We start from the raw sequence: 26,228 nt of genomic DNA on the forward strand, positions 1-26,228 counted from the left end.
GTATTGTGTACAGTGTTGGTCTCCTAATTTGAGGAAGGGCATCCTTGTGATTGAAGCAGTGCAGCGTAGGTTCACGAGATTAATCCCTGGGATGGCGGGACTGTCATATGAGGAAAAATTGAAAAGACTAAGCTTGTATTCACTGGAGTTTAGAAGGATGAGGGGGATTCTTATAGAAACATATAAAATTATAAAAGGACTGGACAAGCCAGATACAGAAAAAAATTTCCCAATGTTGGGCGAGTCCAGAACCAGGGGCCACAGTCTTAGAATAAAGGGGAGGTCATTTAAGTCCGAGGTGAGAAAAAACTTTTTCACCCAGAGAGTTGTGAATTTGTGGAATTCCCTGCCACAGAGGGCAGTGGAGGCCAAGTCACTGGATGGATTTAAGAGAGAGTTAGATAGAGCTCTAGGGGCTAGTAGAGTCAAGGGATATGGGGAGAAGGCAGGCACGGGTTATTGATAGGGGACGATCAGCCATGATCACAATGAATGGCGGTGCTGGCTCGAAGGGCCGAATGGCCTCCTCCTGCACCTATTTTCTATGTTTCTATGTTTCTAGGTCCAATGCCATCTTTACGTTCACAGCTAATGCCACTGTGCTGGTCTAATAACGTGTAACAAGGAGTCAGTGTAGAGAAGGGAGATTGATAATCTGATTCAATGGTGCCAGACCAACAAGAGTTGTACTAGCAATACTTAGGAGCAGATTGTTGACCTAAGGAAGGGAACGCACAGAATCCATGGACCTGTCTTCATCGGTCATGGAGAAAGGCAACAGCTTCAGATTACTGGGCGTGGGTATCTTTGAAGATGTCCCTGGCCCAGCACATTGATGAAATCATAAAGAATGTTTATCAATGCCTTACTTCTTTAGAAGATGGAGGTGATTCAGTATGTTGCTGAATACTACATTGAACTTCTGTAGGTTATGGTAGTGAGCATATTGAGAGGTTGCATCATAGACTGGTGTGGTAACTTGAAAGCCCAGGAACGGAGGAGGCTACAGAAAGTTGTAGATATTGGTAGGTCCATCAAGGGTGTAGACCTCACCACTATATAAGGGATCTACAGGTAGCACTGGCTCAAAAAGACAGCCAATATCATCAAGGACCCACATCACCCTGACCCCGCTCTCATATAAATCACCAAATGCTACCATTGGGAAGAAGGTACAGGAACTCGAGAATCATGACCACCAGCTTCAAGAACAGCTTCTTCCCAACAACCACACAGCAAAACCGTAACCACAACCCTATCTCAGCAGCAATATACTATGCACTTTGTTTTGGTTGCACTACATACTCAAACGCACTTGATTTTGCATTTTTATGGTCTTTTTATCCAATATTACTAATAAAATTTATTCATGATTGATTATTGTATGCTTATTTGTTCTGTTATTAATGGGCCTGTAAAGATGTAGCAATTAAGAATTTCAGTGTTCTGTTCCTGGTGCAGATGACAATTAAACAGTTTCGACTCTCTTGACTTGACCCATTCAAACTTCCCTTGATCACCATTTATTTTGCTAGGAAACATTCTTCAATATAGAGAAAGCCATGTACACGATTGCTATTTTTCTGTTGTCTGACATTATTAACTTGCTACGAGTTGGAGGAAGGCATAAACAGGAAAGAAAAGATGTCAGGGGTAATGGGGAGAAGGAAGGAGAATGTAGTTGAGAGGGAAAGATCAACCATGATTTAATGGCGGAGTGGACGATGGGCCTTATTCTGCTCCTATCACTTATGAACTTATGAAAGGCTTATTTTGCATTGCATCTATAGTCATGCAGTACGGCAAGGAGTAGAATAGTTTCTCATACACTGCGATTGTCACAGAAACATTCAGCACAGAACCAGGGCCTTCGACCTCAATCATCCATCAGCCAAGATGCCCCATCTAAGCTATGCCCCATTTACATGTGTTTGCCCCATTTATCCCCAAACCTTTCCTATCCATGTATCTGTCCAAATATCTTTCGAAAAAAACAAGGCCATGTGAAAACATGAGGTCTAAGATGAACAACAAGAACACATTAAAAAATGTGACAATAATGCGTATAATCTTGCTCTTTGTGAGTGGTTAAAACATGTAAAATTTAAAAAGACCACTTTGTTTCAACGTTTTGTACAAATTATAGGCATTTTGACCAAATGGAAGTAAATGAGTTTGTTTAGTCTTCAAATTACTCTGATTCAGTGTTCCACCACTGGAATGACAACCAGCAACATGTGAACATTGTTTACTTGTACAATAACGTTCAAATCAAATGCTTTTGAGGCCATTACATCATTGCCAAGAGGTAGGTGGAACTCTGCACTTTTTTATCCTGTTCGAGAACAGACTCCAAGCTATCAGAAGTCCTAATTCATCCCCAGAGAACGTAAAAAAAAAGATCACTACTGGTGAGACCCAACCTTTATAAAATGAGACGGCAGCAGCTAACTCCGAGAAAGTATCGTGCAAACAGCTATCCTGTGATCAGATACGATGTGACCAGACATAATGTGGTCATATATCACATTGTTAATCTTCAAGGATGCATACAAGAATATTAGCGAACATAGTGGGGAGCAGGTACTAGAAAATGTGTCACTATGTTGGATGGGTCCATATAATTTATGAAAAATATGAACATATATAAGAGAAGTCAGTAATTTATCTCCTCAAGCCTACTATGCTATTTAATCAGATTATAATCAATCTAATTGTACCCTCAACACCATATTCCCATCTACCCTTGGCAATCTTTATTCTCATGTTCATGAAGAATCTATCTATTATTGCTCTAAAAATTTACAAAACTCCACTTCCAGCAACATTGAAAAAGAGAGTTGCAAAGATCGTCGATCCACTACAAGAAAACAAAATGAGCACTCCTCTGCCTCAGTGCCTTCCTAGCTTTACGGTTTCCCTCAAGAGGAAACATCCCTTCAACATATTGTGGATAAAAATGCTGGAGAAACTCAGCGGGTGAGGCAGCATCTATGGAGCGAAGGAATAGGTGCTGTTTCGGGTCGAGACCCTTTTTCAGACTATAAATGTCAAGGTTATATTGTCGCATCATGATATTTTATTTCTTTCCTTCACACCACATTGGCACAATATAGATCTAGATTATGAACTGCTTCCCTAGTTTATTCAGTACGACTCATAAATATATACAGCTTCCTTCCCAGAGAATCCATTCAGAATAATTCTGCAGTCGTGTGATGGTAATACCAAAATATTGTTGACTTTACTCCTTATTTCAGCTATGGAAAAATAAAATCATAGTTGTGTAAAATGCCATCTATATGGAATCAAGTAGATTTTACTTACACAATGCAACTTGTTTTGAGACACATCAATAAACACAGTTTCAAATCATTCACTAGGTTTGAATCTGTAACTCTTGTAAGAAACATGACATTAAAAGTGATATATTGATATAAGAGATATTGATACGTCTGGAAGGTATACAAGTCACTCACTCAGGTTATTGCATTTCCCCTTTGTGTTGGGTTACACGATCAGTGGTGGGTTACTTCCAAAACAATGTTGGGTTACACAATCCTTTATTTACCTGGTGAAAAAATGTGCTCCTTTCTACTGGATCGTTCTGTTTTAATTGGATCTGCTCACTGTTGTCTGAGGGCTCCTCTTTCACCTGCACAGTATCTGCTGCTGCTCTCTCGTGAACCCCATCGCTGTTGATCCTGCTGCTGCCACTGGGAGGCCCCTTGTCCTCCTCTACGACTTTTTGTTTGCAGTGCACTTCCTTCATCTCCTCTGGGTGTGATTCTGGCCGTTGGGGTTGGGAAAGTGTCTGTAAAAGATGCACATCTTCTTTACAGGTAATTTAAAAAGCACAACAACTCATTTGTACTGCAATATATTTGCTGCCACATTAAAAAAAAAAGGAAAGTATTTTGGATTTATCAACATACATATAAAAAATATCATAACTATGTGGTGAATTTTGTGAGTTTCTGCTTCCAGGATAATGCTTTAGCTACTGGAGACTTGTTTCACAAATTTGTGTGGTTCCAGCATAGTTTGACATCAGTTATCCCTTAAATGTACATTTAAACAATGAACAACAATGATTAAGCTATACTAATGAAATAGATAAATGAAAGAAATATGGTAGGAATAGTAGATATTCTGCAAGCTATGAAATCTTACAGCACAGAAGATGGATCACTCTAGCCTACCCTTTAAAATAGATAATTCAGTTAATTGCATTTTTCTGCTTCTTCATTATTCTTTTTTAAGTGTGCTGAATTGCTACTGAATCAGTTTCCACGACCCATTCTGAAGGCAGGTGGCACATCATAGAAACATTAAGAAAAAAAGGGCAGCAGTGGTCCATTCAACCCTTTGAGTTTGCTCTGAGTACGCCAATGGCTGATCATACATATTCGATAACATGTTTCTGCTTTCACTCCATATCCTATGATCACTCTCGCCCCAAGAACAATATCTAATCTTACCTGAATACATTCATGATTTGGCTTCAACTATTTTCTACGTGGTTAATACCTAGTTGGATTCTAACTAGTTGGATCATATCCGGAGGCATTTATGGAATGTAGAGACAGGGCAGCATTAAGCTGGACACAAATAAATAGAACGGAATCAAAATTGGTCTCCACTGTGAGAACACCTTCATAGTGCATTACAGTGTTGTCACTGTACTGAGCTGGAGACATTTAACAGTTTGCAGCTGGCTGTTTATGAGACAGTAGGAACCACCTGCTAGACCACTCCATAATCCATAATATGATCACTTATCTGTTACCTGGCATTCCTCCATCATCGAGGGAGACCAATTCTGTTAACATGAATTGGATAAGGCATTCCAGGAGAAGCACAAAACAAATTACAGACCATCAAGAGAATCAAGTCAAAAGTGTTTAATTGCCTCAATGAACAATGAAATTCATACTTGGAGCTATTTAACAAGTCTATCAATACAATAACACACAAATAAATACATAATGGTCAATGATAAATTAATTAATAGCAGCAATAGTAGGAAACCATAATAGTGCAAAACTTAAGTCCATAGTGCAATGTAAAACACATCCATATAAAATGATAGTTGCTGAGTTAGCGCTTGGTGTTGTTCAAGAGCCTGATGGGAAGAAGCTGCTCGTGAATCTGGTGGTCACGGCTTTCTGGCTCCTGTACCTTTATCATCAATGGTTGGAGCAAGATGAAAGTTTGGACAATGTGGTGAGTGTCTTTGATGATATTAGCTGACTTTTTGAGACAATGCCTCCTGTAGATCCCTTCCATAGTGGGAATGCCAGTACCTGGCCATGGACTGGGAAATGTCTACCACTTTCTGCAGCCTCCATCATTCCTAGGCATTCAAGATACCAAATTAGACGGTGATGCAACCAATGGGAGTATGCTCTCAACTGTACACCTGTAGAGGTTCTATAGGTTTGGCGACTTACTGGAGCTCCTCAATCTTCTAAGGCAATAGAGTCATTAATTCACTTTCTTTATGATTGCATCAGTCTGTTAGGTTTGAAGTTGTTGACTCTCCACCACTGGCCCATCAATAAAAATAAGCTCATGGATCCTCAGCTTCTCCTTCTTTTTCTTCTTCTTGTGAATGAAACATAAATAAACCAAAGGAATAGTTAGATCTCAAGCCGGTTGTTGAGCAGCCAGGTTGTTGTCCCTGCGTCAATGTCTGCCAGGCCCTGAGCTCCATTTGGTGGGTGGTAGAATGGGCACTCAGAGATGACATGGCTGGCTGTCTGTTGTTCTGCTCTGCATTCACAGGCTGGGCTCTGGCCGACCCACATCTCCACATGCTGGCATTGAAACGCCCAACCCCAGTACGAAATCTGTTGAGCTTCACCCATGCTCCTCTGGGGAGGTGAGACCTTCTCCTTCTGAAGTCAACAATCAGCTCGTTGGTCGTGCTGATATTGAGAGCAAGATTGGTGTTCATGGATATATCAAGATGAACTCTCAGATTAAGAGTAATTCGAGTTGGGTGCAAATGTAAAATCATGGAATGTGCTTGGTGGGGCAGTCAATTTGAAATCCAGGGAGAATGGTTCTGCGTTTAGTCCACTCATTTTATTGCACTGGTCATATGAATTTAGAACCTCAAACTGTGTCAATTATATGAAACCAAGATATCACTCAGACCCAAAAAGGAACAGCTAGTCACTCTAACCAAAATACAATTTCCATTCCCTATAACATCTACCATTGACATAGAGGAGGAGGATTGCTCCATTGGTGTCAATTAGATTAATATTATGGACAACTAGGTTTGGACAGTTTTTGACAGATTTGACATTGGTCAAATGTCAGTTTCATTTAGGTTGTTTAAAGTGATCCATTAACTCATTTATAAGGGAGAACTGCTTCCAGAAGTTGTTTGCCAATATCAGCAATTATTTCTGTTGCAATGAAAACCATTCTGTGCATGGTAGTTTCAGGAACATCAAACGAATACCAAGTGGGTTTTCCAATATGTTGGCAAAGCTGATTATAGCCCAGTGATTGAAGGCAAAAATTGCCCTCAGTGTTTCAACTAGACCTCTGATTGGAATATATTTAGCCATTTTTACCTCTGCTAGAGAAGAATGAATGAGACAGTGCAAATAAAATGGAATAGATCTAAAGTTAGTGCAGGAACTGGGGACATCATATGTTTGCATGTATGTTTTTCAAAGTAGCAGGACATGCAAGGGGATAGTTAGTAAAGCAAGGGCGACACTTGACATCCTAATTAGATGCACAGAATAGAAAAGTTGTTGCTTTATGTATAATAATGGTTAGGCAACATTTGAAGAATTCTATCCACTTATGGACAGTTAACTTTAGGAATATTGTAAAGGTCTATAATGGATACAGGAATGATTTACGAGAATGGTTGCAAGAATGAGGGATTTCAGCAATGTGGTTAGATTAGGTTTGTTCTCATTGGCACAAGGAAGGTTGAGAGAGGACGATGGATATATCTAGCAGCCACTCTGCTTGGAGAGGATTAATGGAATGAAGAAACAGATTTGAAGTGTTAGGCAAAAATATACTGATCTGAAACTCAATGGCTGAAAAAAAAGCGGGAACACAGTTGATCTTGGATTTCAAAGGGGAATTGGATAAGAATCTGGCGGTGAATAACTTGCAGAAACACAGGGAAAAAAGAAAATTTTGGTCGGCATGGGCAAGTTGGGCCGAAGGGCCTATTTCCCCCATACTGTATGACCGTGGTGTAACTACCTGACTGCATGGCAGGAAACAATTGAAGTAGCTGGATTTCTCATCCGATAGACAGCATGAGTATGATGGCTGGGATGGCCTCATTTTGTACCAAACAATTCTATAATCCTATTAATAGTCATTTGCCTCATTAAAATCCTAAAATAACCCTTTAAAAAAATGTAATGACTGTTGCATGTGCTTATGAGTTGCACACTGATATAATAATACCGGTACTGCAAATTAAGGAAGCAGACCAGGAAAGATATAAAACTTGAAGGCAATACAGTCACTTTATTTACAGCATTTCATCAAACAAAAGTTTGCTCGCAAGAGTAAAGTTTACTCTATAAGCCTCCACCAATTTCCATTTTTCATGTACAACTGGATCAATTCAGGAAATTAAAGTGTACATAATTTACAGGACTCTATAAGCCAAAGAGAGAGTGGAGGAATGCAACTAAATGAGTCATTGAATGACTGCAGGAGTCTCAGTAGAAAGCACATCAAAGAAAGTAATACCTATCTGTCTCAGCAGGTGGGAGACATATCTTAGTTGTTGGGCCAAGAACATAGGGCCTGTAAAAATATCATGCCAGGGGAAAAAACTTTAATATTGTTATCAATGAATACTTCAACAGATCTTTTAAAATCCCTATGTTCTTGTAAAACCCAGGAGTAGCACCAATTCAAAAGGTTGGTGTGCAAATCAATAATTCACAAATGAGAACAGTAACAAGAGGTGACTGAACAGGATGATCACAGTTTTATGGATGTAATGATATTTAAAGCTCTCCAATTTCCTCAGTGTACTTTTTCAACTGGGCTAAAGTGGGTTGAAGAAATTCCCAGCTCAGTAAGGGAATGGTAAAACAATAACAAGCCACACCAAAGAGTATTAATTTCCTGAATTTAATGCAAGAACACAATGCAATATTCTTCAGACACAATAGGTGTTTTCTAAAAGAGGGACATATTGAGAAGAATGATTAAAAGCTACACAAAATATAGTTTTGAAGGAGCAACAACTTAGAAAAGAGAGTTTGAAAGGTTTAGTGGGAGCTCCAGAGTTTCCGTCTAGGCGGCTACAGACAGAAATGCCAATGGAGTGTAAAGAAAGGTAGGGATGAACACCAGACCAGACGCGTATTTCTCAGAGATATTAATGCATATGAACAAAACGCTCAACATTTCAAACCCGAGATTGTGTAGTTGTTTGGATATTAAGAGTCACGTTTCAGAATTTCAGTAGAAGAGGATAGGATTGTGATATTAATGTTTAAAAACTCAAAGGTGGTGTATGATGATGGGTTGGAAGAGGCCAAAAAAGCCACTGTGATTCTAAACAATTGTTTAGCCTATGATGATTACTCAGAGAGTGGTGACTGTGTGGAATGAGCTTCCAGTGAAGGTGGTGGAGGCAGGTTCGTTTTTATCATTTAAAAATAAATTGGATTGTTATATGGACGGGAAGGGAATGGAAGTTTATGGTCTGAGCGCAGGTATATGGGACTAGGGGAGAATATGTGTTCGGCACGGACTAGAAGGGTCGAGATGGCCTGTTTCCGTGCTGTAATTGTTATATGGTTATGATGATGATGATGATGGGAAAGGTGATTGGTACAATCAGTGCACCTTGGGGCTAGCCTGGTGAGGAGCTAAAATGACAATTAAATAACTTCCACAATATTTAATTGTGGGATACAATTGTTTTCCTTTATACCTGCTTTAAAGAAATAGCAAATCTCTGTTTTTTAAAAATTCTAAACAGATGAATCTTTGTCAGAATCTTTTTATTTTCTGATCGATACCGAATGCTCTCTGATCAACTGCAAAGAACGCTATCTGATTCAGCAGGACTTTGATCAGCTGAAATGTTGTGTGGAGCAGTGGCAGATGGAATTTAACCCTGACAAATGTGGAGTAATGCACCTTGGAAGATCAGATTTGTGTAGGACACAGAGTAAATGGCTGGGACCTTAGGAATGTTGATGTACGGAGAGATCTTTGGGTGAATCCATAACTCTCTTAAAGTGAAGCACCGGTGGATACGGTAGCAAATAAGACATATTATAAACTCGCCTTCATGGGCTGAGGCATTGAATATAAAAGTTGCCTCATTGTTTTGCAAAACATTGGTTAGACCAAATTTGGAATTTTGTATATAGTTCTGGTTGCCACACTACAGGAGACAAGTGAAGCAACAGAGAGATGGCAGAAGGGAATAATCAAGATGTTGCTGTAGTTATAAGGATGTACAGGGAATGCTAGTTTATAAACGCAAAACTGCTGGAGTAACTCAGTGGGTCAGATTAATTAGAATCTTTTCTCCCAGGGAACGGGATAGAGGGCACAGATTTAAAGAGAGAGTGTAGAAATTTAAAGGAGATCTGAGTGTTAAATCTTTCACACAGAAAGTGGTAGGTGACAGAACAAGCAGGCAGAAGAAGCAGTGGAAGCAGATACAATTGCAATGATTGAAAGGTGTTTGGCACATAATAAGATGGAAATGTTGTAGAGTCGGGAAAGCCGCTGTGTGGAGTCAGGAAAGCCGCTGTGTGGAGTCGGAAAAGTCGCTATGTGGCTCTGTGGCCGTCTCTCCCGCTGAGTGGAGCACCCCCTCCCCCCCCCCCCCCCCACACACACCCCCCCCATCCCCCCACACCACCCCCTTTCCTCCTGCCCCCCCCACACCATCTCCACCTCCCGCTCCCCCACACACCCCACCCCATCCCCCTCCCCCTGCCAGCCCCCAATCCACCCCCCCGCTCTGCCCCCCACGCCTGCCACCCCCTCCTCCCCCGCCTCCCCCATAACGCACCCCCCTCCCCCATGCCACCCCCCCCCACCCCCATGCCAACCCCCTACCCACCCACCCACCCCCCTTCCCTCATGCCACCCCCCCCCTCCCCCACCCCCACACCCTCCCCCTCACCACCCCTCCCTCACCCACACCTTGGTGGAATATTGCATTGGGAATGGGTTGCATTAGGGGACCAGGCCTGCCGTGTGACTGGGACCCAACGGGACCTACTTTTTCTAGTTTATTTTAGAATGGACATGATTAGCAAAGTTTAGGAAAAGTTGCTTTCTGCTAATGTATGCAGCTTTTAAATTGGAATTACGGCAAATGCCTGATTTAAAGCAAGCTCTGACCTTGTTCAATTGCTTCTTCTGCTGGTATAGCTTCTGTTTTTCCAAGAACTGTTGATGTTGCTGCTGAACCACGAGCTGTGCCAAAGCTTGGGTGTTTTGTGGGAGTGGTGCAGAGTGTGTCCGATTAAGGGGCCTGTGCCGTGGCAGCTTATTTGCAGACCTACTTGGTGACAATTTCTCGCCCACTCCTATCGATGCAGCATGAGCATGAAGAGGAACCACACCTAAAATACAGTACAATAGTTAGTTTACACATAGCTTGGAGATTTAATTTACAATGTCACTTTAGACATTACACTTTACTTTAGACTTTGCATTCCTTCAAATTGGAGATGACTACAAGTTCATATGTTCATAAGTAATAGGAGTGGAATTAGGCCATTCAGCCGATCAAGTCTACACCGCCATTCAATCATGGCTGATCTATCTCTCCCTCCTAACCCATTCTTCTGCCTTCTCCCCATAACCCTACAACACGTATTGGAGCTGTTCAATTCAGAACTTAAAATTAAACATTTATTGTAAACCTTTCAATATGTAATAGGAACATTGTTTAAACCTTTGCTCCCAGAGGTTGCCCAAGCACAAGAAAAACCTAAAAATCTTGAGGAAAATACAAAGCGCTGGAGTAACCCAGCCGGTCAGGCAGCATCCGTGGAGGGAATGGACAGATGATGTTTTTGATCGGTACCAAAAACATCCATCCCTCCACGAATGCTCCCAGTCCACTGATTTGTTGAATAACATTGAGTTTCCCAGTTTACCAAATTCAGCTATTTCTAGGGCATAATGCCATCATGCATCCAATTTGGGTTTACTGACCCTTTCCATACAAATACATAGATTATTTGGCCATATAGTCTTTCATTTAGACATCTCTAAACCTACTTCTGAACACTGACATCAAAAATCTTAAAGCTACAATTTTAATAATGTTACCATAGATATTTCTAAAGTTTCAACTTAAGTAAGGTTATTGAGCATATCATCATTAAAGGGATTTAAAACATACAGGATAATTTCTATCGCAATTGAGATATATGTGATTCAGATATTAGTTGACATGGGGTCATACAACACGACAACTCTGTGTGTAAATCTACACCAGTTCATCGCTGGCATACATTTAAAAGGCACATTAAAAAAAAAATCATACAGAAGTGCCTCATAGAAAGTTTAATAAAACCCACTATATTAATGGTTCTCTCTTGCTCATTTTTTATAACCACATGATGTCTTCCTCTTTTAGCCAAACTTCTTTTGAAATCCACTGGGAAACTGCTTTCACTGCCTTTCAAATAGTGAACTGCATTCTACCAATGCTTTTATCAATATGTCTCTCGTTCTTTTAACTTAAAAAAAATCTATGTCTTCAAGTTCCTTACTTTTTTTGTCATACGATGTGCAATTTAATTAATCTAGAATATTCATGATTTGGAATAACTCTATCAAGTCTGCTTGACATTGTCTCCTGCCAGATGTCTCCTCATAACTAGAACCTCATAACTATTTGATACCATTTTATTGAACCTTTTCCTCCACTCTCTCCAATACAAATCTTCCTTTGAGTATCTAACTAGTGAATTTTAACCGATTAGTATTTCACTTTTGCTTTTCTGTTCTCTGGGTTTATTAACAATGACAAAGATCATGTTACTAAAGAAAAATACGGTAGGTGTAGGAAATCTAAAGTTAAATAGAAAATGCTGGAATTACTCAAACGCTCATGCAGCAACAGCAGAGGGATAAACAGAATTAATTTTGATGATTAGTCATTGGCCTACAATATTCTTACCCTTGTCAGAATTACTATCTGATATAAGGTCATAAGGCCATCAGTGATGCCATTCGGCCTATCAAGTCTACTCCGCCATTCAATCATGGCAGATCTATCTCTCCCTCCTAACCCCGTTCTCCTGCCATCTCCCCATGATCTCTGACACCCATACTAATCAATAATCTATCTTTCGCTGCCTTAAAAATATCTACTGACGGCCTCCACAGCATTCTGTGGCAAACAATTCCACAGATTCACCACCCTCTGACTAAAGACATTTCTCCTCATCTCCTTCCTAAAAGAACTTCCTTTAATTCTGAGGCTATGACCTCTAGTCCTAGACTCCCCCACTAGTGGAAACATCCTCTCCACATCCACTCTATCCAAGTATTTCACTATTCTGTATGTTTCAATGAGGTCCCCCTCGTTCTTCTAAACTCCAGCGAGTACAGGGTCAGTGCCAACAAATGCTCATCATAGGTTAACCTTCTCATTCCTGGGATCATTCTTCTAAATGCTGAGTATTTCTATTAGCCATCTGAATCTGTCCTACCAATTCCAAAGAGTTAGGTACTCCCCAGTTTACGAATGTGCAGCACAGACACATAATTGAGCGTTATGGATTACCAGTTGCTTCCGAGCTGCAGACATCTTCTGTTTATGGAAACAAAGTTGGCGGCCACATTTCCACCATGCAAACTGTTTGGGTTACAAACAGTTCATAGGAAGGGATCTCTTGTGTAACTTTGGGGCAACTTGTATGTTTTTCTGTACCTTGGTACATGTGGCAATAAACTAAAGTAAACTAAAATTTTTCACTCCGGATTAAACATCTGCAGTCTCTTGTGGCCCTCTTCACTTTGACCCTGTTGTTGGGGGTGATTCCCTCATTATGATCCCATTGCAAATCAATTTGACTATCTGAGAAGCTAGGAGTTGCAAATAATTGGGACCTACTGTTGAATAATTCAAAATACTGATACCCAAGACAAAGCAGATGCTGTAATCTTAAGCAAAACACAGAGTGCTGGAGAAACCCTAAGGGTCTTGCAGCATCTGGGAAGCAAATCGACAGGCGACGTTTTGAGTTGGGACTCAAGACTCAAATCATTCACATAAAATGCTTGTCTGGCACGATAAAAATGCAATAACAGCGTATGTCAACAATAATCAAAGCAGTAAACAGACTGCAGGATGAACTCAACAGGTCAGGTAGCATCGGAAGAGTGAAGTGGACAGGCGATGTTTCAGGTCAAAATCTATTCATAGTCAAAGTAATATTGTGTTAGTCAACAACTACATGAACCTTAATGATATTGTATAGTATTCATCAGTCATCAGAAAGATCCAATCAAGCTGCACCAGTTTGCTAAAAATCTGTATTGGGCCGATGGGCTTTAATTTTATTCTATACCAATGACAATCAGTTATTTAAGGAAAACATATGAAGGCAGTTTTATGAATTTACACTCTTTTTGCAGAAAGACACAAACTGTGTATCAGAAATGAGTGAATAGATGTTGTAGAGCCAATAGACAAATCCATTCCAATTTATAAAGCACCACAAATTTGAGATTAATACAATGCACATTTTTACGGTCATTATCGTGTTCTTATTGTCATTCAGAGCAAAATATTTTTGAGATCTGTATCATATTTTTTTTTATAAGCAGGCAGTTGGGGTTAGTGTAGATGGTCTGAAAGGGCAAGTTGGGACGAAGGGTCTGCTTTCATACGGTACGACTCTGCGACTACATGTCCAAGAAATGAAAGGAAGAGCACTGAGCCTCAAATATGTTAGAACCCAACCTGAACCCCAAATCTCAAAGAAAGGCAATAAGAAATTAACCGCCACCTGAGGCATTGGTATTATGAAGCCTCAGGGCGAGGACTCAATGCATAGCTCATGGAGGCACATCTACCTAGAGCAGATATACAATCCCACTAGGTCAGAAACAGGTCCACCCGGATACCAGACCAGCAGCCAGATCTGGGAGATTAAAGATGTGCGTGCAAATGAAAACCAGCTCCAGATAAACTATAGTACCTTCCTAGCATGATTGGTTATGGTCTCAGCGCACAAGTCTTGTTCAGTACATTTACACTGGCTTGGACAGAACACACAACACGAACAATAATGAGCAAAAATTTAAAGCTCTTTCTAAAGATCAACCAAAACGTTTTCCTTTTCTGCTCTTAGAGAAACATCCCCCCCCCCCCGTGGAATAGAAATTGTACATTTTCTTTTTTGTATTCTCATTGAAGGGTTTGGGTGATGGGTTAACTGTGTTCATAGCTGGATTTTACAAGGTCTTCTGTTATGCCAAGAAGCTTTCTTTTGGAAATTGTGGATATTACGATACCAACCAGAGAAACACTACAATGAATGATTTAATTTGAATAAGCGATAATCTGAAACATAACAACAAAATCAGCAGCATCAATTAAATAAATGTATTATGTATTAGCAGTGTAATAAAATGGATCAAGCTGTTTTTGTATGACAATCTCTGATAAATGAACATTGTAGTCTGGATTCCAACTGTTTAATGTAGCTTGTTTTATGATTCTTCATAATGCACGTTTTTATTGTGTCCCACAAGCAAAATATGATTCCGAGGCTGGCGTTCTGCACAAACAAATGAATATCCAGCCCTTCAATGCTGAATATCTTCCAGATTCACCACTAGAAAAGTGGAACATCTTGGCAATCATGCTGAAACACTCCACCTCCATTCCCTCTGCCCACCCTCTCCAAACCACTGTCAATTTCAGGACAAGTAAGTTTTAAGGAAAGGTTATTGCTTTTCCATAACAGTTAATAAAGTGTGAAATAATCCAAACCTCGCCTCTTACTGCCGATTTCCTGCATCCATTAAATGTTGCAATATGTAGCACATAATGGGCCATTTTTATTTCATAGTATTAACAATCTGCACTGGTGATTGACTATTTTGTAAAGTCAGCTATATGTGCTAAATAATTAATTTCCTCCCAGCAAAGACGAATGTTTCAAAGTGACAACTAAAAACTTACATTTGACAAAATGTGGCACTTGATATAACAAAATGTTGACTTGTATCTCGAGTTCTGTATATAATGAGATGGGACTCCTCCCTGGGTTACAAATAAGTGTCTGGACTCACTCTTTCCCATATATATTCGATGAAATGTTGTGTGTCAAGTAGCTTTTAAGTTAACTATTGCAAAAGGCAGCTTTCGCCACAGGGATCTTGACCTGTGGAAGCAAGCTGGGCAACAGTGCGTGTCTTTGACAAACCAGACTGAAGAAACATTAATGACCAGGATGCGGTCTGAATCAGAACTGTTAATTTCAAGTCTGAATAAAAAAATAGATCAGGTGTAGAAAGTTAAATGAAGAACAAAACAAAACATGACATTATGGGAGAGAAAAGTATTAAGGGCCTGTCCCACAGGCAATTTTTCAGCAGACTGCCGGCGACTGTCAATTTGCTGGCAGTCGCCTGAAAAACAGGGAACTGGAACGGCGACTGTCACAGTGGAACACACACACACACACGCATGCCTCACAAAGGCGGGGGCCAGGGCAAGCGGGGAGAGTGCTGTCTGAAATTGACACAGTGTAAAGCCAAGGTGATACAGCCACACACTGCGATGAACAGGAAGGTTAAGACGGCTGGCACAGTGTACGGTAAGTCCTTTAAAAGAGGGTGGGGGGGGGGGGGGGGGGGAGGAGGGTAGAAGGGGGAGTAGCAGTGGAGACACTTTTAAGAAGCCAGACAACTTTTAATAAGCCAGAGATACACAGCTGTTGAAGTTCGGTGGGCATTTAACATTACCAGTCGGTTATCCTTGGTTCTGCAAACTCGTGATTACTTTTATTTTCCCAATGAGCCAATGTAAATGACCGGTCAGCAAAGGCGATTAACTAAAACTACCTACGACTACCTTGACTACCTACAACTACATGGCGACCCGACTACAACTGCACCTACGACTACAGGATTATTGATTTTCTCCATGGCGACAAAGTTTCAACATGGTGAAAAATTTGCGGCGACCATACTGAGGACGCGACTGGTTTCCAGACTAGTTCCTCGCAACCTTGAAGGAGACTCACCAGAGACCATCAGCGAACATGTGGGAATCATGTGGCGAGCGCAGAGTCTCCTGCATTCGCCTAAAAAGTCGCCTAAGTGGGACAGGCCCATTAGCATAGTATCAGAGAAAGTGGAAAAATACATTAAAAAAAAACACATATTTCAATAATGGAATGAATGAGGTACCGCACTCATGAATATTAATTCTCAGTGTCACTAAAGTTTTTTAGCAGTTAATAATTTTTACCACGCATTCTATTGTGCAGTTAGGGGCGGCATGGTGGCACAGTGGTTGAATTGCTGCCTCTCAGCGCTTATAGCGAGACCCGGGTTTGATCCCGACTACGGGTGCTTCTGTACGGAGTTTGCACGCGATCTTCGGTTTCCTCCCACACTCCAGAGGTTTGTAGGTAAATTTGCTTGGTATGTGTAAATTGTCCCTAGCATGTGGCAGGTAGTGTTAATGTGGGTGGATCACTGGTTGGTGCAAACCCGGTGAGCCGAAAGCCCTGTTTCTGCGCTGTATCTCTAAACTAAACTAAACTAAATTAAACTTGAGCAGATCTGGCTAACAATTTTATATGTCTAATCAACATATTTTACATACATGATAGAACTTGCTCAGTGTCTAGTGTTATTAGCAGCGAGTCAGGTGATACTTTTTTTGCAGCTTTTAGAAGAATAAGACATTTTAGAAAATAATATTCAGATTTCTATGTAAAGCTACAAAGGCATAGTTGGCAGCAGGTACTATGGGAGTTGCAAATAAATAAAGCTTTAGCTCTTAAGTTTCACAGTAAAATTCAGATACCTAAAATGTCACCTTAACTGGTACATGTGACAATAAATTGACCTTGAAACCTTGATCTTTACAATCCTGAGGCACTAATTTCTATCCCCAGTCTAATGCTTTGAAAACAGTGAATGTCCCATAAATTATAAAAGAAAATGAGGCAGAATCTTTTAGCCATGTTTGATAATATACAATAGATAATATACAATAGGTGCAGGAGTAGGCCATTCAGCCCTTTGAGCCAGCACCGCCATTCAATGTAATTATGGCTGATCATCAGTACCCTGTTCCTGCTTCTCCCCATATCCCCTGACTCCGCTATCTTTAAGAGTCCTACCTAGCTCTCTCTTGAAAGTATCCAGAGAACCAGCCTCCACTGCCCTCTGAGGCAGAAAATTCCACAGACTCACAACTCTCTGTGTGAAAAAGTATTTCCTCGTCTCCGTTCTAAATGGCTTACCCCTTATTCTTAAAATGTGACCCCCGGTTCTGGGGTTCTGGACTCCCCCCCCCCCCAACATCGGGAACATGTTTCCTGCCTCTAGCATGTCCAAATCCTTAATAATCTTAGTGTTTGAGAGGGAACTGCAGATGCTGGAGAATCGAAGGTTACACAAAAAAGCTGGAGAAACTCAGCGGGTGCAGCAGCATCTATGGAGCGAAGGAAATAGGCAACGTTTCGGGCCGAAACCCTTCTTCAGACTGACACAATAATCTTATATGTTTCAATAAGATCCCCTCTCATCCTTCTAAACTCCAGCGTATACCAGTGTACAAACCCAGCCGCTCAATTCTCTCAGCATATGACAGTCCCGCCATCCCGGGAATTAACCTTGTAAACATGTGCTGCACTCCCTCAATGGCAAGAATGTCCTTCCTCAAATTAGCAGACCAAAAATGAACACAATACTCCAGGTGTGGTCTCACTAGGGCCCTATACAACTGCAGAAGGACCTCTTTGCTCCTATACTCAACTCCTCTTGTTATGAAAGGCGACATGCCATTCGCTTTCTTCACTGCCTGCTGTACCTGCATGCTTACTTTCATAGACTGATGAACAATGACTGAAGATTGATGAAAGATACAGCATGGAAACAGGCCGTTTTACCTACCAGTTCATGCGGACCATCGATCACCTGCTTGCAGTAGTTCTAGGTTATCCCACTTTTGTATTTACTCCTTAAACACATAGGGCAATTTGCAGAGGCCAGTTAATCTACAAATCCACACATCTTTGGGATGTGGAAGGAAACCGGAGCGCCCGGAAGAAACCCAAGTTGTCACAGGAAGAGCGTGCAAACCTCTCACAGACAGTTCCCAAGGCCAGGATTGAGCCTGGGTAGCTGGTGCAATGAGGCAGAAAGTCAACCAGCTGCACCACTGATGAGCACAATACAAAGTTTGGCATAATAGTTGCATGATTCTAATGCAACTATGAAGAACAAAAGAAATCAAAAATCTCCGCCCAACATGCTGTATCTGATTAGTGAATTCCATCAAGATTATTACCAGATTAAAGAGTTCTGGCAGCAGTTCCATGAAAGAAGTCCTTTGCATATTATTAACTGACACTCTGCTTGTAAAGAGTGTTTCAATTCATGACTTTCGACTCCTACTTTAAAGAAAATAATACTTTGATCCAATACCCATTGATGCCAAAATAAAAATTAAAAACTGATGTCAATTATTTGTTTGAGCTGGTATTTATAGTCACATTTTTTTCCAGTTAGTTTCAGATTTTTTTAATGACAGTAATCACTCATAAAAGTTGAGTGTGGATAAAACCAAACACAGATCTGAGTGGTTAAAGCTGTTCTAAAAATACTCAATGGCACTATAGCTTTGATATGAGCGATGTGTTTATAGCAGAAGGGTATAAATGTGCTGCAGAGTTCCTGAAACTTCCACATCGTGATTGAAGTGTTCCATCAAAATGATAGGTCAAAGCTGTGAGCTAATTCCCAGCTCCACATGCTGAGTGAAAGTCAGATGGACCTTTTGACATCCCAAGAATTCTCACCTTCAGCTAGAGTCTCACAGTTTACCATGTGTTCAATTTGCTTCAGGTGTGGGCTCCTTGTTGTGAATGGGAGATGCTAGAAGGAATTGTTTTTATTCTTGTTCTCTAGCTTTCTGCTTTAGATTTTCCTAAAATAGACACAAAATACTGGAGTAGCTCAATGGGACATGCAGCATTGCTGCATAGAAGGGATGGGTGATGTTTCGGGTCGACACCCTTCTATATTTACTTAGGTTTGCAGCCACTGCAATTTTAGGTGCCCTATTGTGAATTCCTTTAATATAGAACTTAGAACTGTACAGAACAAGAAAAGGCCCTTCAGCCTACAATGTCCGTGCTGAACGTGATGCAAGTTAAACTAATCCCCTCTGTCTTCACATGATCATAGAAACATAGAAACATAGAAAATAGGTGCAGGAGTAGGCCATTCAACCCTTCGAGCCTGCACCGCCATTCAATATGATCATGGCTGATCGTCCAATTGAGTATCCTGTACCTGCCTTCTCTCCATACCCCATGATCCCTTGAACCACAAGGGCCACATCTAACTCCCTCTTAAATATAGCCAATGAACTGGCCTCAACTACCTTCTGCGGGAGAGAATTCCAGAGATTCACCACTCTCTGTGTGAAAAAAGTTTTCCTCATCTCGGTCCTAAAAGATTTCCTCCTTATCCTTAAACTGTGGCCCCTTGTTCTGGACTTCCCCAACATCGGGAACAATCTTCTTGCATCTAGCCTGTCCAACCCCTTAAGAATTTTGTAAGTTTTTATAAGATCCCCCCTCAATCTTGTACATTCTTGCGAGTACAAACCTAGTCTATCCAATCTTTCTACATATGAAAGTCCTGACATCCCAGGAATCAGTCTGGTGAACCTTCTCTGTACTCCCTCTATGGCAAGAATGTCTTTCCTCAGATTAGGAGACCAAAACTGTACGCAATACTCCAGGTGTGGTCTCACCAAGACCCTGTACAACTGCAGTAGAACCTCCCTGCTCCTGTACTCAAATCCTTTTGCTATGAATGCTAACATACCATTCGCCTTCTTCACTGCCTGCTGCACCTGCATGCCTACTTTTAATGACTGATGTACCATGACACCAAGGTCTCGTTGCATCTCCCCCTTTCCTAATCGGCCACCATTCAGATAATAATCTACTTTCCTGTTTTTGCCACCAAAGTGGATAACCTCACATTTATCCACATTATGCTGCATCTGCCATGCATTTGCCCACTCACCCAGCCTATCCAAGTTACCTTGCAGCCTCCTAGCATCCTCCTCACAGCTAACACTGCCCCCCAGTTTCGTGTCATCCGCAAACTTGGAGATGTTGCATTCAATTTCCTCGTCCAAATCATTAATATATATTGTAAATAGCTGGGGTCCCAGAACTGAGCCTTGCGGTACCCCACTAGTCACTGCCTGCCATTGTGAAAAGGACACGTTTACTCCTACTCTTTGCTTCCTGTCTGTCAGCCAGTTCTCTATCCACATCAACACTGAACCCCCAATACCGTGTGCTTTAAGTTTGTATACTAATCTCTTATGTGGGACCTTGTCGAAAGCGTTCTGAAAGTCCAGATATAACACATCCACTGGTTCTCCCTTACCCACTCTACTAGTTACATCCTCAAAAAATTCTATAAGATTCGTTCGACATGATTTACCCTTCATAAATCCATGCTGACTTTGTCCAATGATTTCACCACTTTCCAAATGTGCTGCTATCCCATCTTTAATAACTGATCCTAGCAGTTTCCCCACTACCGACGTTGGACTAACTGGTCTGTAATTCCCCGTTTTCTCTCTCCCTCCCTTTTTAAAAAGTGGTGTTACATTAGCTACCCTCCAATCCTCAGGAACTACTCCAGAATCTAAAGAGTTTTGAAAAATTATCACTAATGCATCCACTATTTCTGGGGCTACTTCCTTAAGTACTCTGGGATGCAGCTATCTGGCCCTGGGGATTTATCGGCCTTTAATCCATTCAATTTACCTAACACCACTTCCCTGCTAACCTGGATTTCACTCAGTTCCTCCATCTCATTTGACCCCCGGTCCCCTGCTATTTCCGGCTGTTTATTTATGTCTTCCTTAGTGAAGACAGAACCAAAGTAGTTATTCAATTGGTCTGCCATGTCCTTGTTCCCCATGATCAATTCACCCGTTTCTGACTGCAAGGGACCTACATTTGTTTTAACTAATCTTTTTCTCTTCACATATCTATAAAAGCTTTTGCAGTCAGTTTTTATGTTCCCCTGCCAGTTTTCTTTCATAATCTATTTTCCCTTTGCTAATTAAGCCCTTTGTCCTCCTCTGCTGGTCTCTGAATTTCTCCCAGTCCTCTGGTAGGCTGCTTTTTCTGGCTAATTTGTACGCTTCATCTTTTGTTTTGATACTATCCTTGATTTCCCTTGTTATCCATGGATGCACTACCTTCCCTGATTTATTTTTTTGCCAAAGTGGGATGAACAATTGTTGTAGTTCATCCATGCAGTCTTTAAATGCCTTCCATTGCATATCCTCCGTCAACACATTAAGAATCAATCGCCAGTCTATCTTGGCCAATTCACGTCTCATACCCACAAAGTTACCTTTCTTTAAGTTCAGGACCCTTGTTTCTGAATTAACGATGTGACTCTCCATCCTAATTAAGAACTCTACCATATTATGGTCACTGTTGCCCAAGGGGCCACGCACAACAAGACTGCTAACTAACCCTTCCTCATAACTCAATACCCAGTCTAGAATAGCCTGCTCTCTCGTTGGTTCCTCTACATGTTGGTTTAGAAAACTATCCCGCATACATTCCAAGAAATCGTCTTCCTCAGCACCCTTGCCAATTTGATTCACCCAATCTATATGTAGATTGAAGTCACCCATTATAACTGTTTTACCTTTGTTGCACGCATTTCTAATTTCCTGTTTGATACCATCCCGAACTCCACCACTACTGTTAGGTGGCCTGTACACAAGTCCCACTAGTGTTTTCTGCCCCTTAGTGTTTCGCAGCTCTACCCATATCGATTCCACATCCTCAAAGCTAATGTCCTTCCTTTCTATTGCGTTAATCTGCTCTCTAACCAGCAACGCTACCCCACCTCCTTTCCCTTTCTGTCTATCCCTCCTGAATATTGAATATCCCTGGATGTTCAGCTCCCAGCCTTGGTCACCCTGGAGCCATGTCTCCATGATCCCAACTATATCGTAGTCATTAATAGCTATCTGCACATTCAACTCATCCACCTTATTATGAATGCTCCTTGCATTGAGACACAAAGCCTTCAGGCTTGTTTTTACAACACTCTTACCCCTTATACTATTAAGCTGAAAAGTGGCCCTTTTTGATTTTTGCCCTGGATTTGCCGGCCTGCCACTTATACTTTTCACCTTGCTACCTATTGCTTCTACCCTCATTTTACACCCCTCTGTCTCTACGCTCACACATTTAAGAAACCCTTTCCCTTTAACTCCATCCTCCACTATCCCATTCGACACCCCACCCCCCTTATTCAGTTTAAAACCACCAGTGTAGCAGTGGCAAACCTGCCTGCCAGAATGCTGGTCCCACACCTGTTAAGATGCAATCCGTCCCTTTCCATATCATTCTATTATTTTCAGATCTACAGTGTGTGTCTATCCAGAAGCCTTTCAAATGTCACTATCATATCTGCGTTCACTACCAGGTTAGCAATGCATATCAGGTACCCACTATTCTGCATCCTTTGTTACTTATAAAAGCTTATATTTTGCTGATGGCTTCATCATAGTTATTTCCTGCTCGTTAATCAGACTATCTCCATCTTTTGTGTCTGTGATTTAAGACATCAAAGCCAAAAAAGAACTGCAGTACAGAAGCTTTGCTCTTCAGCACCACCACTGGACTCTATTGAATACAGGGACGAAGCAATGGCTGGGTGAAGCATGGGGTCGGTGCACTACACACCTAAACCATCAGCTTTGCACTAGGTATGGCTGGCAAAAGATGTGCAACACAATTCACATGAACATGGCTGATCATGGTGCGATGAAAGAAAGTTTAGTCCACTGACTCAAAACAGTCATGTAGGACCTAATGTTTCACCAGACCAGTGCTCGACAACGTTCTGCGCCGGTACATCACACTTTAGTTTCTGTTGCTAAGGAGGCAATAGGAGCACAGAAGTGCAGATGAGGGATGGAGCATTAGGCATCGTGCAGCAGTGGTCGAGAGTGCTTGGTCCTTTGGTGGGACAGGAGTCATATTAATATTATTTTGGTAGCATGCTCTTGTTGGTTAGCTTGGTTGAAGTACTTGGCTGTGAAGCACAAGGCCTCAGGGTACTTTTTCTCAAGGCTATTGGGAAAACGTGTATGGGACAACCACTGCAAGCTCCATGTTCACAAGGCATGGGATGTAAACTTCACTCAGGATCGCCAAAGTGGATTTCCCGCAGCAGGTACTAAGGGTGGCACTTTATCGCAAGATATACTAGGTTCATGGTGCAAGAACTCAGCAGGACTGCCACGTCCGAGCACTATGAAATTTTGATTCAAAACAGATCCTTCCTCCCATACCTTGCCCATGAATGCCACACGGTTCATCCGGTGAACTGAGAAGCCGTTAGGTTACATGGAATAGTCATGTGAATCATGTGTGAATCATGTCTATGAAACAGGGAACACAACAGTCTCTCAGGAAGGGGAGTCTCGCTTTAAATGTATCCAACTCGTTTTCAATAGCTTGGATATTTGCCAGGAGTAGGTTGGGGGGGGGGGGGGGGGGACGGACTTGAAATTGTGCTATTTCAGTCTCTAATGCAGACCAACACATCTCCCACACCTCCGGGCGAAGTGGCTGCAACTGGTCAGAGCTGGCAGTGTGCGGAATCGGTTGTTCCAGGTGATAAGTGGGTGTGTTCCATGGGGACCAGGAGTCGGGTCACAGGTTCAGTCACCCAGAGGGTTGGACTCTCTGTCTGGTCAGACGTCGATGTTGGGCCGCAACACAAAACGTCGCCCATCTATTCCCTCCACAAATGCTGGCTGACCCACTGAGTTACTCTTACACTTTGTGTTTTGCCATTTTCCAAATGTTGAACTGTGTCTCTCTCCACACATGCTGTCTGACCAGCTGCATTTTTCCAGCATTTTCTGTTTCCTTTGCAGGATTCCTTCCGATGGTCTTCTCATTCCCTTTGAAGATGGTGTAAAGGAGAGGGGCAGAACACTTGAAAGGCTACCCTACATAAGAAATGGATGTTATCGTCAGATATATGGTTTACCAGTATCCACCTTGGGCGAATCAGAGTACTGATTTGTTTTAGACTTTAGAATTTACTTTAGAGATAGTGTGGGAACAGGCTCTTCAGCTCACCCCGTGCACTAACCTACACACACACAACATGCTCAATCTTTACAATTTATTGAAGCTAATTAGCCTGCAAATCTGTCCGTCTTTGGAGCGTGGGAGGAAACCTGAGCACCCAAAGAAAACCCACAAGTTCATAGGGAGAAAGTACAAACTCCATGGGGCATCAACCATCTTAACTTAGATAAGCATTCCAGGTACATTACAAATGTATAGCAGTGATACAGTGATACACTGAGACAGTATAAAGAGTCGCCAGATTTGGCGACAATTTCAAGTCCCTGTTTTTGGTTAACCACTGCTCCACTGCTCCATGCAGCTGCAGGCTGCGTCTGGCATTTGCATCCAGCGCGCTGTCAACATTCTAAACCAGCGCGTTCACATGAACCCACTAGAAAGCCGATTTAAATGGGCATTTATTTACAGCAATTGAACACTAAATTCCTTCCATTTGGCCCGTATTTAAAAATGTTAATCTTTCCTTAAGAAATGGGCCTTTGATTATCCAAGATCACAGCTTTTTTGTAATGTCCATTGAAAATCAATAGGGAACAAGATGCTAATTTCCGAGTATGAAAATGGCCATAACTTTTATAATACTTGATATGAAAGTGATTTGGTGTCAAATTAAATTGTGCTTTATCTGAATGGTGCCTGGGCCTTTGATTATCAAGATCACAGCATTTTGCCAGTCAGCCAGCCATTGCTGCTGCAAGTCCCCGTCTGCAGCCCCTTTCGGACCAAGCCCCAGGCTGCTGCCGGGCCTGCAGTGACCCATCCCACCCCACCACCGAGGTGCACTGCACTGTCTCCTGCAGCACGTCTGCTTTTCGGTCCTCTGATCCGACTCCTTCGTCTCCCATCCACGGGGTGAGCAGGGCCTGGATTGGGCGGCTTCCCGGTTGCGTGATGGCCAACCAGGCTTGCTGACGGCCAACCAGGCTTGCTGTCGGGAATGACTACGGTACCTCGGGATAACCTTCTATCGCACAGCACAAGCCATCTCTTGGTATTCCAAGTCTGAACTCTTGGATACTTTAAAAAGGAAATCCATTCAGACTCTCGTTGTGCTGCCAGGAACAAGGGTGCCAGATACAATGTGAATACTTGTCTTCTACCATTCATGTAGCAGCAAACCACTCCTACCCCAGGCTCAGTTTGTGAGACAAACTGTCTGTGAGGGCAAACAGGAAGGAACTGCAAATGCTAAACCAAAGAGAGACACAAAAATGCTTGAGTAACTCAGCGGTCAGGCAGCATCTCTGGGGAAAAGGATTAGGTGACATTTCAGGTCGAGTCCCTTCTTCAGACTGGTATGTGGACCGTGGGGTAGTGTGTGCAGCTGCTCAGTGTTGAAATGTGGGGCAGCAACCTCTTTATTTGTTGTCAGACCACATGGATCCTTCAATTTCTCTCAACGCCTGTCAGGCTGCATTGGCTGCACAATTCATAGAAAGCCTCTTCTCTCTGAGCCATGGCTGATACTTTACTGCAAAAGTTGCCATTTTCTCAGCACTCCAGCTCCTCACAGCTATTTCAGTAATGCATCTCGACACATAATTCTACAATTATGCCTCTTAGTGCTCATTCCAAAGGCAATCTCATTCTTAGGAACACACCCTGAACTATAGGGAAGTACCCAAGTTTTTCTGAAGTAAAACTCACTGACAATGCTGGTAGTACTCAACAGATCACCGTATCTGTGACAAAAGAACTACAGCGAACACTTAAATTGATGAAAGGTCTCCAAGCTGAACTGTTTCCTGCAGTTTTTTCCACTTTTCCTTTTGTCTTTGAGTTTGCCTTCAGGAAATCTCCCTTCAC

At 41.8% G+C, this 26,228-nt stretch overlaps 1 protein-coding gene across 6 annotated transcripts in view; it reads right to left on the bottom strand.

The window, feature by feature from the left end:
* The window catches only part of hdac9b (histone deacetylase 9b), a 542,867-nt gene that overhangs the window by 75,081 nt on the left and 441,558 nt on the right, over positions 1 to 26,228 (bottom strand). For all 6 annotated transcript variants that reach the window (XM_055661563.1, XM_055661579.1, XM_055661556.1 and 3 more), the window contains 2 exons: positions 10,381 to 10,604; positions 3,572 to 3,814 (listed from right to left, as the gene is read on the bottom strand). In XM_055661563.1, coding sequence (XP_055517538.1) covers positions 3,572 to 3,814; positions 10,381 to 10,604 — 467 coding nt within the window. The remainder of the gene's footprint in view (positions 1 to 3,571; positions 3,815 to 10,380; positions 10,605 to 26,228) is intronic.

This window comes from Leucoraja erinacea, chromosome 2, assembly GCF_028641065.1.
Source record: "Leucoraja erinacea ecotype New England chromosome 2, Leri_hhj_1, whole genome shotgun sequence".
Classification (NCBI taxonomy): Eukaryota; Metazoa; Chordata; class Chondrichthyes; order Rajiformes; family Rajidae; genus Leucoraja; species Leucoraja erinaceus.